This window comes from Artibeus jamaicensis, unplaced genomic scaffold (assembly GCF_021234435.1).
Source record: "Artibeus jamaicensis isolate MK-2021 breed Jamaican fruit bat unplaced genomic scaffold, CSHL_Jam_final scaffold_474, whole genome shotgun sequence".
NCBI lineage: Eukaryota > Metazoa > Chordata > Mammalia > Chiroptera > Phyllostomidae > Artibeus > Artibeus jamaicensis.
In genome coordinates, this window is record NW_026522046.1 from 10,643,126 (window position 1) to 10,656,532 (window position 13,407).

General features: G+C 40.2%; 1 protein-coding gene across 2 annotated transcripts in view; it reads right to left on the minus strand.

The window, feature by feature from the left end:
* Window positions 1–13,407, minus strand: part of KCNMB2 (potassium calcium-activated channel subfamily M regulatory beta subunit 2) — a 231,347-nt gene that overhangs the window by 14,014 nt on the left and 203,926 nt on the right. For both annotated transcript variants that reach the window (XM_053658051.1, XM_053658052.1), the window contains exons 3-4: window positions 3,956–4,126; window positions 1,166–1,361 (exon numbers count right to left, since the gene is read on the minus strand). In XM_053658051.1, coding sequence (XP_053514026.1) covers window positions 1,166–1,361; window positions 3,956–4,126 — 367 coding nt within the window. The remainder of the gene's footprint in view (window positions 1–1,165; window positions 1,362–3,955; window positions 4,127–13,407) is intronic.

The following is a 13,407-nucleotide window of genomic DNA, read 5'->3' on the forward strand; positions in this document are numbered from 1 at the left end:
ATTTGTGGCCATCACAAACAAAGGAAGTCAGGGCAGACATTTTCAAAAGCCATTCTTTGAAATATTTATAATGCTGAGTCCTCAGGGACAGTTGCAAGAATTCTTGTAAGTTATTGCAATGAAAACGAAAGATGGATTTCCTTACTTTGTGTCAATATATCACAAAATAAAGCCTATGTTCTAGAATCAAATTTGAAAGGTGCTGAATTTTTTCAATACATACAATCTATGTCACTTAAGTGATGAAAATTGTCATGACAAGTTTTTACAAGGAAAGCTGAAATTCATGAGAGCTGTACTTCTATAATGAGGGCCACCTATCCTATTGGAGTGGCACTAGGTTGCTTTGGTATATAAGAGTACGCTGGTCATCTGAATTGCCACCATAAATACAAAACTCAGTCTATTCAACTTAAAACTGATAATAGCAGGTTGGTTCTGCTGACATTTGACTGGTTATCCCAAACCTTATAACTGCAAATTTTATGTGCACCTTGACCACCTACTATGTGAACTTGAATATATCAGTGCTGGAAAATTCAGCCTCCATATGCATTATGTGGACATAATACACATGGTGAAATATACGGGCATACACACTGTGACCTTGAATCGACAGTCTCCCCTGTGCCAGGCACTGTGCGCTGCTCAGCACCTTACATTCTCTGCTCTAAGTCTTACAGTGAGCTTGAAAGATGACCATTATTTTTTACCTTTTTAGAGAAAAGGAAGCTGAGGCTCAGAGAAGTTAAGTTACATCCTCAAGTTTGTAGAACTAAGTGACAATGACCGTGGAAAAGCAAATAAAGCTTTACCCCGTGGCTCCCAGATATATGACAAATAACTGAGATTTTAGCTTGTACAATTTTGACTAAGCTGTACATTTGCTTTGAAAGACTCAGTCCACTGGTGTATAAATAAGGATATGAAGTTTATTCTTCTAAACGGAAGTAAAGGGTAAATCCGCACTGCCACAAAATGGGGGAGGGATTTGTCCACAACTTGCACAGAAAATAAATGTTTCCCAGGCCAGAGTTAAATAGTGAGTTCTGTTTATAGATGAGGCAGGGCCTGCTTCCTGGTGGCATTTTCCTTTGAAATGCTGGCACAGGGGAGCTTCGGAGAGAGATGAGCTGAGTGTGGGAGATTTGCGGGGGTGACCTACCTTCTGATTGATTTTTATCGTCTCTTCGGTGTGGTACAGAAGAAGCTTTTCGCCTGAAGAAGTCAGGTTAACGTACACCTGGAGGCAAGGGTACTGAGAGAGTTTCCAGCAGTCTGGGCCACAGCTGAAGGAGCAGTTAAATGTTTCCGTAATGGACGCATTCAACAAGGTGCATTGAGACTCTTCGGTCCACACACTGCAGAGAGATGGGAAGGGTAAAACACAAGTTCAAAGAGCTAACGGCAAGGAATGCATACATAGAGGGGTCATTTGTCCTTAGCCTGAAAAATGTTTTCCAGATCTATAATACAACCTATCTGTTAAAGTTTATTCCTTTGAATCGAGTAGCCTTAGGCAAACAATAATATAAATATAAACAAAATTTGCCTGGTACCTGAGAACTTTTTCAATGACTATCATCGGTCATAAAATAATATTGTTCAATGTTTGATTTAAGTTATTTTTTTTCCTATCTCAAATTCACTGATAAGCATAAGGCACCTTGTTATATCACAACCTGCACTCACTCTGTATTTCTACCTTGTAAGCAGCGTCCTGCTGGGCCCCAGCCCTCACCTCTGCAATGTCTGCCCAGTCTGTAGGCAGAGAAGGTATAAGGGAGAAGAGGAGGAGAGATGACAAAGGGGCGCAGGGGCTTGAAGTCCAACTTGACAGATGGAAGGACAGATACAAGGCCTTCTCTAAGGCCTTTCTAATAAGGGAGAAAAGATAGCTGCACATTTTGATTATACCAAGAGAAATCATCCCCCTCTCCCCACCCTAATTGGTGTTTTATATACATTATCTTCTCATCTATATGTTGGGTATTAGTTTCCTTTGCAGGCGAGTGAACTGAAGGCCAGAGAAAGCAAGTAGCATGCAAGGACACAGAGCTAGTAGGTGATGGAAGTTGTGATCCCACCTAAGCCTGGATTTGTCTCTCTGAGGCCCAGGCTGGTTCTGTGTTGTGGTGCTGCCTCCACTGCGCCTCCCGAGAGCACAGTGAACAGGACCGTCTATGCTGACTACTGGCTTCGTGTTTGTGCCCTGGGACCTTTCAGTTAGAAAGATTAAAGGGAAAAAAATTTCCAGCTGCTTATTGACTCGCTTTTTACTTTAAAATATTTATAATTTTATGACCAAGAGTAACATTTGTGGTTTGGAAGTAATGCACCAGCAGTCGATATTTTGCTTCTGGGCATAAGCCGATTTCTGTAGTGAACAGAGGACAACATGTTTTCTTTGCAGAATAATACCCCTTTCTTTTGCTGGACATGTATTGACAGGGCTCCCCTTTCTTTCTTTTTTTTTTTTAAAGCTTTTTATTTATTTATTTTAAACAGAGGGGAAGGGAGGGAGAAAGAGAGGGAGAGAAACATTAATGTGTGGTTGCCTCTCACACGCGCTCCCCCTCCCCCCCAGTCAGGACCTGGCCTGTAACCAGACATGTGCCCTGACTAGGAATTGAACTGGCAACCCTTTGGTTCATAGGCCGGTGCTCAATCCACTGAGCCATACCAGCCAGGGAGGCACCTCCCTTTCTTGTCCAGCTTTATACCAGGGGCACTGTAGTAGCATTGACCCCCACTGGTGTAGCAAACTGAATTTTCCTAGCATGTTGGTGATCAGAGTTTGCTTATCCATAGAGGAGAAAGTCTTAGGTGGTTCTAAGCAGGTGTGAGGGACTGGAAGTGGTTTGGAGTCAGTGAACACTCGGGGCCTGAGTCATCAGCACTTCCATTGAGAAGGAGAAGCTGAGGGCTTCCAGGAAACAGAGCAGAGTAGTCGCAAATGAGAGAGATGATGCCTTAATTTTAGCAGATTACTGCATTTCAGCTACAGTTTGCTTGTAAAGTGAAAGTATTAATTTAAGTGGAGAATTAAATGCCACAAAGTGGTTTGATTCTTTTTTGGATCGAAACCTCAGTTTTTCATTCAAAAGGCTCTTACCTCTTTAAGCTGAACCACTGTGAGATTTCCCTGTTTGTTAGAGTAATGCTGGGCTCTCCTGTGCTAACAGTGTCCAATTTACAGACAGTGTTAGCTAGAGACGCTGTGGCCTACTCTGGGGGGAATACACGTGAAATCTCAGTGATTTAATTGCCTTCCTATCTATTCAGTAAACCATGGGCAAAGAGCAAAATGAAAAGGGTTCAAAATTTGTACTTTTTTTTCAAGCTGGTGCACCACAGTGTGTCTCAGCTTTCACAGCACATTAGAATCACCTGGGGAAATTTAAGAGCTACCGGTGACTGGTTCCCACTCCAGAGCAATTAAATCTGACCTCTGGGGTGATGGTGGGGGCCACTGAGCACCAGGACTTTTTAAAGTTTCTCAGGAATTTTAGATGTGCAGTTGAGAACCACTGATGTGCGGGGTGTCAGAGGAATGAGGTGAGGTGGAAAAGGAATGAGGGCGGAGAATGAACAGGAGTATAAAGATACAGGGGCAGGGTCCCTGGAATTAGTGTGATGTGGGTTTGAATCTTGGCTCTGCCATATGCCAGAGCTGTGTGACACTGGGCAAATTATTTCTATCTTCAGCCTCAGTTTTGCCATTTTAATAATGAGTATATTAATATTTACTGTATAGAATAGTTGTGAAAGTTACACAAGGGATGTATGGCAAGGTCCTGGCACATAGTAGGCAGTGTATAAATACAGATATTTTATCATTATTACTAGACAACGTAATTGAAAACTATTATGTGCCAAAGTTCTTATTAGGAAAGAATGGGAGAAGGGAGAGGGCAGAGGCACAAGACGCTGGCCCAGCCCCTGGCGGTGTTACCTCTGCATGTATGAGCGCAGCAGGGTGATGCCCAGTAGAAAGTACATCATGATGGAGCACACCATCATGGTCAGTCCCAGGAGAATGGCCCGGTCCTCGCCTGCTTTCAGTGCCGTGACAGTTTTCCTTTTGTCCAGTAGGTCGTGGTCTCTGATTTTCTGGTAAATATTTCTGAGGTTGAAAATAATAGAGTCTTATATGAGGTTCGGAGATAATCAGCACACTGCCAGGAAGTAAGTAAGTCACCGCCCGCGCCTTCCCGGGCCCGGGAGGCCCGCAGGAGCCCACTCCAAACCCGCCCGAGTGCACTTGGATCCCAGCATGTGCCCACTGCCTCCCAGCACACACGTGCAGACACACAGACACACGGACATCTCAACCCTGAGCAGAAACAAGTAGCCCAAACACTTCTCTTCTCTTATGGAGGAAATGTATTATTTGACCATTTGCTGATACAACAAAGAATGTTTGATTTAAAAAATCAATCTCAGGAGCATGTTCAAAACAATAATAAAAATTATCCTACCTGTTTTAAAAATGTATATTATAATTCATAACAGGAATTCTTTCTTAAAAAGAAAACTTCAAGAAACAAACTCTCCTTCTTACTTGGGGGCTATGTCTACCTGAAAATACTTGGTTCTTCTCTCTAAATCTAAAGAAAAAAGTGAAACCCTCCCAACCATTAACATAGCACTTTGGGTTTGTGGCTTTTGCCATCTAACTCCCAGTGGATCATCCCTGATCATTTTGTACTCTCTGAATACACAGTGGGACATTAATTCAAATAAATGGTATTATACACTGGGAATCTGTAACTTAAAACTTTATTTCCCCTCAATAGTAATAGACAACAGTTATTTTGGTTAACATTTTCCTAAAGCTTAGAGTTGCTTAAGGCTCAGTTGGCTCAAAATTGATGAGCAATGCTAAGATGTAAAGAGGTGACTCAGCCTTCGTCTCCATCTTGGCAGAAGTCCTCTTTCTTCAATATTTTTATCACTAGTCATTCTTGTTGCTTAAAAGAGAAACCAAAGTAGAATTCAGTGTGGAACTTCTCAAGGGAGGGAAGAATGTCTGGTGCGTGTGCCGTTTGTACGTGTATTCAACTGTATGTAAACGCATTTAACTTTGTGCGCCAGGACGGCCCTCCTGGTGTTTGTGGTGGGCATCTGTCCTGGTTGCCTGTTATATTTTGAGCTGGTTGTTAAATATTTTGGTTCCTGATAGAGGTGTGAGAGTGTGTATATACTTTAATGTATTTCCAAAAGATTTTAGAGTATAATATTTATTAATTTGGTTATTAGGTGTAGAATTAACCAGTTAGCTTGCTATTATTATTATTATTATTTTATAATTCTCTTTGGGAGCTCTTATTCTTACTCTTACTCTTACAAATCTTACTGTTTCCTGGAGAAATGGGCCCATGGTGGGAGGAGAATCACAGAGAGGCCTTTCCTTCTCACCTTTTCACGGCCCTGTTCTTGCTGAGTCCCTCCTGCCTGCACTCTTTGGCCACTCATTATCTTCATTGCCAGAAGCACTGAGAGAACCTATGTTCATTATTCTCAGGTTTCCAAGCCCACTGCTCCCAGGATAGCTGGCTACCTCCCAGCCTGTAAGATTCCCCATTGTTTCTTGAGACTTTCTTGGGAAAATGTAGGGTTTATATCAAAGCTCTTTAAACTTGACCCTTTATAAACTGGAATGAAAAACAAAACAAAACAAAACAAAACAAAAAGAAGATCAGTGCCCAATAGCAGCTAAAGTCCTTCAGCAGGTCGACTTCTGAAACAAGAAGAGTCGAGCTGAACCTGAGTGACTTCGAAGACCTGCTGTGAAATAATAATCCGACATAATTTTGCTAATGTTGTTTATCAAAGTGCATTTAATCCTGATGGCGGCCATTGAGATTTGCATTTTCTGCAGATGGGAGCCGGCAAGGAGGAGTGATGGCCTCCCAGTTCCAGAGGATTAGGTTTTCAGACAGCGTCATTTATGTCAGCCTAACCCCATCACAGAGACGCGCAGTCAGGAGTGTCACCGAAATGAGAGCTTAGAAAAAAGGTTCAAATGGGTAATTTACAAATCAGTTTGAAAATGGTAACAAATATTCCTCACATACTGCAGAATGTGAAGTGAAGCAGGAAAATGACTGGTTCCCACACAGGCCAAACACTTCTGGGAAATTAGGTTATTACTCAGCCAAGCAACAGTGTGCAAGTGGGGTGAAACTCATAAAATTCATCAATAAGTTATTGAATTAATAGATAAATTAAGGAATGAATAAATGATTTGGGAAAACAACGTGTTTAGTTGAAGCCCACAAACTTATTCTGAGTGCTGGTAACCTCTAGTTACAGGGGATTTGGCCTCTAACCAATAAGAAGACAGACATAGAAAAAAAGTCAAGATAGGGTATTCAATTCAATGATGTAGCTATTCACAGAGTGAGTACAGAAGAGGAATGATTTCCCCAGACTGCTCCATGAGGGAGCAAATCAGGGACAAGTATTGAGTATGGAAAGGTCCCCGAAGGAGTAATAGCTTCAGCAGAATCTTCAGAGTTGAAGCAGAGTTAATGAAATGAGGCAGGAGTCAAGAGCATTGCAGACAGGAGGCAGTACATGAACAAAGGGATGAAGGTTTGCAGGTGCACGGACTGTCGAAAACGACAAGCATTTTCATATGACAGGGATGAGGATGGGGCAGGGAAATGGGGCAGATGAGTTTGGAAAGGCGGTAGTAGTTTATAAAGGGTTTTGTAAATCATTCTGAAGAGCTCAGCCTTTGTCCTTGTAGTTAATGGGAAGCTGTCAGAGGGTAACATGATCAGAGTTGAGTTTCAGAATTACTCTGGCTGCAACGCAGAGATTAGATTAGAAATGGAACAAGACTTAAATCAGAAAGAATGAGGAGATTATTCCTGTTGTGTTGGCCAAGGATGATAACTGGATCTAACATCAAGGGAAGATAGATGGAGAGAAAAAGATGTATGGAGAAAGATCTAGGAGATAAAACTTCAGGATCTGGTGATCAATAGAACAGAAGAGATGATAAGGAAGGAAGAAAAATAATGTGGTTTAGATTTATGGCCAAGTACTGAGCTGGGACAATTAGGGACATGGTAGAGAGTGTTAAGCAGGAAACTTGAGGCTCCCCAGAGGATGTTTGCTGCCTGGTAAGAAGTGAGAGGCTGATTGTATATCTGTAGATTTTCTCTCCCACAAACACAGTGTCCTGAACTCAGGTGGAGAGGAATGACATCTGATTGGTGAAATGGGCCAGAGCCTGACAGTCAGGGCTGGATCTATCCTTTGGGTGAATTTGGAGGTCACACCGCTCATGTGTAGCACAATTTTTTGTTCAACATTTGGCATTGCCTTTGTTCAGGCCTGGAGTGCTTGGGCCTTCCTATCTACAGGTAGTACGTTTCAGCTGGGAAAGGAGTACAATGGTATATTTTGGGCTCAGTCCTAAACATCCTTCTTCATACTAGGAATCCTTGTAATTTGGGAGTTACTGTGCCACTATTAACAGAGCTGAACTTTTATGTCCCTTTGGTTCTTTGTATCTATTTCCTGTGAATCTTATTAAAAGAGGGTTTGGGAGAAATAGGAGAATGAAGGCTAGTATAGGTTACTAAAGTTGAGAGTCTAAGGAGCAAAAATGAGGCTGGGGCATGACCATAAGTTCAGTTTTGAATATAGGGGATGTACAGCAGTAGGTATAAAGCAGGAAATTGGATGTATAAGTTTGAAGCAGATTGAGCCTCAACAGACACTGGCAAAGCAGTGTGTTTAAGCCCCGATGGGGCAGTGTTGGCTTCATGGTTCCTGGTGAACCATGAATCAGCATGGGGGGTACAAATCAACATGGACACATGTCGACAGTAATGGCTAGAAGATATGTACAGTCTTTGCTACATACACGGGGAACATTTTGTCTAAACCCTTTTATAGTATGCAAGTTATTGATAAATCATAGGTAAACCTAAGTATAACAGAGTATTTTGCATAAAAATGTTTTAATTGTCCAATAAAGTTTTATTATTTTTTTTACCCCAAGCAACAGTCAACATAATACAATTTTATCTCAAGCTCCACATTTATGTACTTTCTTAAACTTTGATATTAGGCCTATGATTCATAAGCAAAATATTTATGAGGCTATATATCTGTGTGTGTGTGTGTGTGTGTGTGTGTACACACATGAGGTCTGTCCAGAAAAATTCCAGCCATTGTTAATACAATGTGGACTGTTGAGTAACATAGATGTAACCTGGCAGCTGAGGAGCCTGGACTGGGGTACACATGAGTGAACAATGATGACTTCACTGTAGTAGTCAGTGAGGGCAATAGACACTGTTGGACATGAGTATTGTGTGGCCATTGAATTCAAAATGACTGAGTGAGTAGAGCAATGAATCTGCAGCAAATTTTGTATTAAGTTTGAATATTCCTCTGTGGAAACTATTTAGATGATTCAGAAGGCCACAGCTATGGGCAACTGGTGATTGGCAGCTTCATCACAACTACATACCTGCTCATGCACCATGTTTTGTGCAGGGTTTTTTTTGTGAAACATCAAATCACCCATGTGACTCAACACCCACTACAGCCCAGATTTGGTGCCCGGCAATTTTTGGCTTTTCCCAAAACTAAGATCACCTTTGAAAGGAAAGAGATTTTGGACCATCAGTGATATTCAGGATAATATGATGGGGCAGCTGATGGTGATTGGGAGAACTGTGTGAGGTCCCAAGGTGCCCACTTTGAAGGGGACCGAGGTGTGATTGTCCTATGTGCAATATTTCTTGTATCTTATTCAGTAAATGTCCCTATGTTTCATATTACGTGGTTGGATACCTTCTGGACAGATCTTATACCAATGTGGTTATAAAGAGTGAAATGTGCAAAAAAGATTTTTCTTCTTGGCCTTTACTCATTTATATTCAAATTCCCTTGTTATTTAGCCTGCAAAGAAAAAGTACTCAGGTTAATGCAGGCTAAAGGTCATTTATGAATTCATTTGTTTATTCATTTGTCAATGTTTTTAAAGTCTTCATAAGATGAAACACATTGTGCTAATTTCCGGGGATACAAAGTGAATAAAATGTCTCCTGAGGGAGCTGGGTGAGATACAAATAATTATGTGCATTACAATGAGACCGATTAGAGAGGAGCACAAGAGGGAAGCTGGTTCATATGCTGGGGGTGGATTTGCTGAAGGATCAGTCACTGAATGGCTAATGTACAGTGATGAGCCATTCACAAATTTATTGAAGGATCCCTTTGCTAAATGCATAATTTGCCCACTTTATCACTTTTACAGATTTATAAAGACATTTTAAGGTATATTATTTTAATGATTGTAAATGTATATGAATATAATTTTCTTATAAATATTTTGAGTCTCTACATTAAAAATAAATTCAATTATAAAATATGTTCTTTTTATTCTTCTTAGCAGTGTTTTAAGATCTGTTTGATTTTTTTAAAGAAAGCTAAGTTTCCTATGGAGGCTTAGTCTCCTCAATATATTCTTATGAATATATTCATAGATCTATCTTTCTTGAATATATTCTCCTAATAGATGTAATGGAAGTTTAGCATTTCACAGGGGAGGCTTTCAGTCTACATTGATTTCTTTCAAATTCTTTTTAGAATCATTTGCTGTTTAGCTAACATTTCAGTATCACCGAGATCCCCGTGGCAAATTTTACATTATGACTGCTTAGATTTGTGAGCTTTCTCAACGAACCCAAATTTGTTTCTTTTAACCATTCATAAGGTTATAGTAATTGATTTTGGATGGAAATTTATAACAGCATTTTGAAGATTCGTGAAGTTTTATTTAATCAGTTTTTATTTTGTCCTTATAAGACTGTATTACAAAATGCCACCTTGCCTCTGCCCTGGCCCTGTTATTGCAATAGGAGGGGTCTGGGTAAAAGCTGGGGGACTCTCTGCTGGGGTAAAGTTGAAGAGGAGAGTCAGTATAATACACAGCGTGACCTGCTGATCCTAGAGCAAGGCAACCCAGGAAGGGAAACTCTCTCAAGAACAGAGAGAGCAGTAGGGCATGGCTGTGGCAGTGGGTAGGGAGGGAAGACCAGGAGACAGAGAGAAGGGAAGGCAAGGCTAGAAGCAGAGGGTGTTGGAGAACCAGGGATGAAAAGATGAAGGGGCAGAGGGATAGAGCAACAGTGGCTGCAGAAACTGAGAGACAAGGGGGAGAGTCTGAAGGCCCCGCGTCTGGGCCCCTGCAGCCTTTTTGGTCCCTGCAAACCTGTCGAACTATGTGGGGTTGTAGTGATCATATAGAGTTTTTGGAACATAGCAAATTTGGTATATTAATCAAATGATTGACTGGTAAATGATTTTTTTGCATATTGGCTTCAGGCAAATTGGCTATCACTGTACTGGACATTCCTTGAAGAGTTAGTGGTAGATAAATTGATCCAGGGCTATGATTATTGTTAACTAGCATGAAGGTGGTTTGGAAGACTGCCACTTGGAGGCCATAATAACTTGGTTTAAGCAGGCATGGTTCAGACCCTGTGACAGACTGAACTGAGTCTCCAATGAGCAAACAACTGGGAAGGGAAAGCACATCCAAGCAGAGTAGGAGGGAGCTGGGTAGCTGAGTGTGGTTGGATTCCAGGATCTGCTGGGTGGGGAGTGGCAGGCAGTGAACTAGTTAGATAGGAGCCAGAGATAAAAGAACTTGTGTGTCTTCTGAAGTTACAGGAACAATTAAAATAATTTAAGCAAGGAAGTGCTATGATTAGATTTGTACTTTAGAAACACCACTCATGTTGGTGTGGTTGGTTGTTTAGAAAGCTTTACATTTGGATGCAAAGTGACTGATTCTGAAACTCTCTCAGCATTTCCGATGTAAAGAGGGGTTGGAAGAAAGCAGTGGCAGCGTGATGAGGATTTAGATCTAGGCATCATTTGTGTCCAGAAGTAACGATGAACACCGTGGGCTTTAATGAGACTTTCTACATAGTCAGGAAAACAAAAAGACAGCTAGGGTACTGGAGCGCACAGAGGGCAGAGAGTGCAGGTCAGCAAAGGTCACTGAAGCTGTAGGGAGGTAAGGAGACACCTAGAGGTTGTAGAGAAGAGAAACAGGAAAGATGTGGACAGAAGTGAAGAATTATGCATATCAGAAATCACTTGGCAGAGAGTGCTTCAGGAACTTATACTACTTAGCATACTGAATATCTATATTTATGCTTCTCTGGCCCACTGAATACTGAGTTGCTCAAGAGCTAGTGCCAGTCTGCATTCATCTTTGTAAGCTCAATCTCTTACATTTATAAGCTCACAAAGTATGTTCCTTTTATGTGGGCTAGAAGTGGCTACACATATGCTTATTTCTGAGATAGCAAGCACTGGGAGGCTAAATGGTTACTGAAACCAAATAAATCAGAGAACCCACAGCTGAAACAGGCCCCTGGCTTCTGGCTTCCTATCAGTGAACTCTGCTACCAACAGAGTTAGCATTCCTTCTAGAAAAACTGAGCTTTTCAGGCACTAAGAGCTCCAATTTTCAGACTTCAAGGAAAAGTGCCTTCTATTAGATCCCGTGAGGATGGATCTGTGGGGCAATGAATTGCTAAGTGCCAGCTGAGCTGAAATGAGCGGAGTTGCTGTGGAGTTCTGCCCTGCACCACTCAACCTGCTAACCCATATGGCAGAGCTGGGAGGGGCATCGAAGCAGCTAGGGGTCTGCCTTCTGTCCACCAAAGCCTTCTAGCCCTCCGCGTGTTTGAAATGTGCTTCTCATGTGTGTATCTTCATCTTCTATTAGTTTCAGATTCCATTGTTTTGTTCTTTTTTTTTTGAACTAGTAGGTATATATTTACATGGTTCAATTTGATCAGTTTAGTTGTCTTTCTGTTTTCAGTCTTTTAAAGCGACCATTCCATTGGAGTGAATGCGCTTCTGATTTTGGGAACATATGAGTCACACTTAATATTGTCGTGAGCATGAGAGGTTTTGTCTGTGAAACTAGTGTTATTCATTGCCGAGGAATGAATATCACTTGGAGTGATATTTTAAAAATAAGAGGTTGTGAGTAAGAGCAGGATTATGGAAACAAAAGCAGGAGTTGATTCTTTTTAGTCCTGTCTTTAACTGATCAGGTCACACAATTTCCCAGTGGTACCTTCATTTCTTTTCTCTCTCCCTTTTTCATTGTTGTTCAAGTACAGTTGTCTCCATTCCCCCCCCCCCCCACTCCTCTCTACCCCACCCATCTCCACGTCCCACCCTTGATCCTACCCCTTTTTGGTTTTGTCCCTGGGTCCTTTATACATGTTCCTGAAAGCCCTTTCCCCCTTTCCCCTGTTATCCCCTCCCCCCTCCCCTGGTCACATTTCAATGTCTCTGGTTCTATTTTGCTTGCTTTGCTTTGTTGGTATCTTAATTTCTAATTCTTATTTATTTTTAACTGATATATTAGCATATTAAATTTCATAAATCTTTAGTGAAAAATACAAAAGAAAACAGAAAATTACATGAATTATTTAGGTAAGTAGGTGATCCTTATAACCTAAAGAGCCTTTGAGGAGTATAACCTTTATATTGAGCATATTATTAGGCTCTAGTGCACCAATGGTAGAAATAAATAACATAAGATAGAGTGAGTCTATCTATGGAAACAACAATATAATTCCAAAAACTCATCAGTCATAGAATACAGCATGATCAATTAGGATGTATTTAAGAATGAATGATAAGAAAAACACTACAGAACAACTAGTAGCATGCAACTAAAACAATACAGAGATAGAAATATTTAATCTTAAATGTTTATATTAGATAAGAAGAAATCCTGAAAATTAATGTGCTAGATACTCAACTTAGTGAGTTAAAATAAAGTGTGAAAAAGAAAATCAGAAACAGCAAAAATAAATAAAATAGAAGATAAATTATATTAGGAAATCAATAAATTCAAAGGTTATTTTTTAAAAGATTAATAAAATAGACAAACTTCTGGCAAGATTGATCAATAAAAAAATAGAGAAGACCAAATATTATGAATTAAAACACCATAAGCACAGATACAGAATAGATTAGAAAGATAATAGTGGATATTAAAAATAACTATAGCAATCAAGACATTTGAAAATTTTGATATATAATTTACTAAAATATACAGCAAATTCTCATTGAAACTGAATTCTCATCTAACTGAAAGTGATTCAAGTAATTAGAAAATCAAAGTAGTTCTAAATCATTAAAAAATTGAGTCATAAATTTAAAATATCTTTTGAATGGAAATACCTGGCTCTGATATTTATAGGTGAGTTGTAACTATTTTATACAAATCATTTCAGAGGAGAGAACAGGATGGAATGCAACCAAATCTATTTATGAAGTTACCAAAATCTTTTTTTTTAATTTTATTTTTTTTATTTAGTTATTTTTCAAATATAG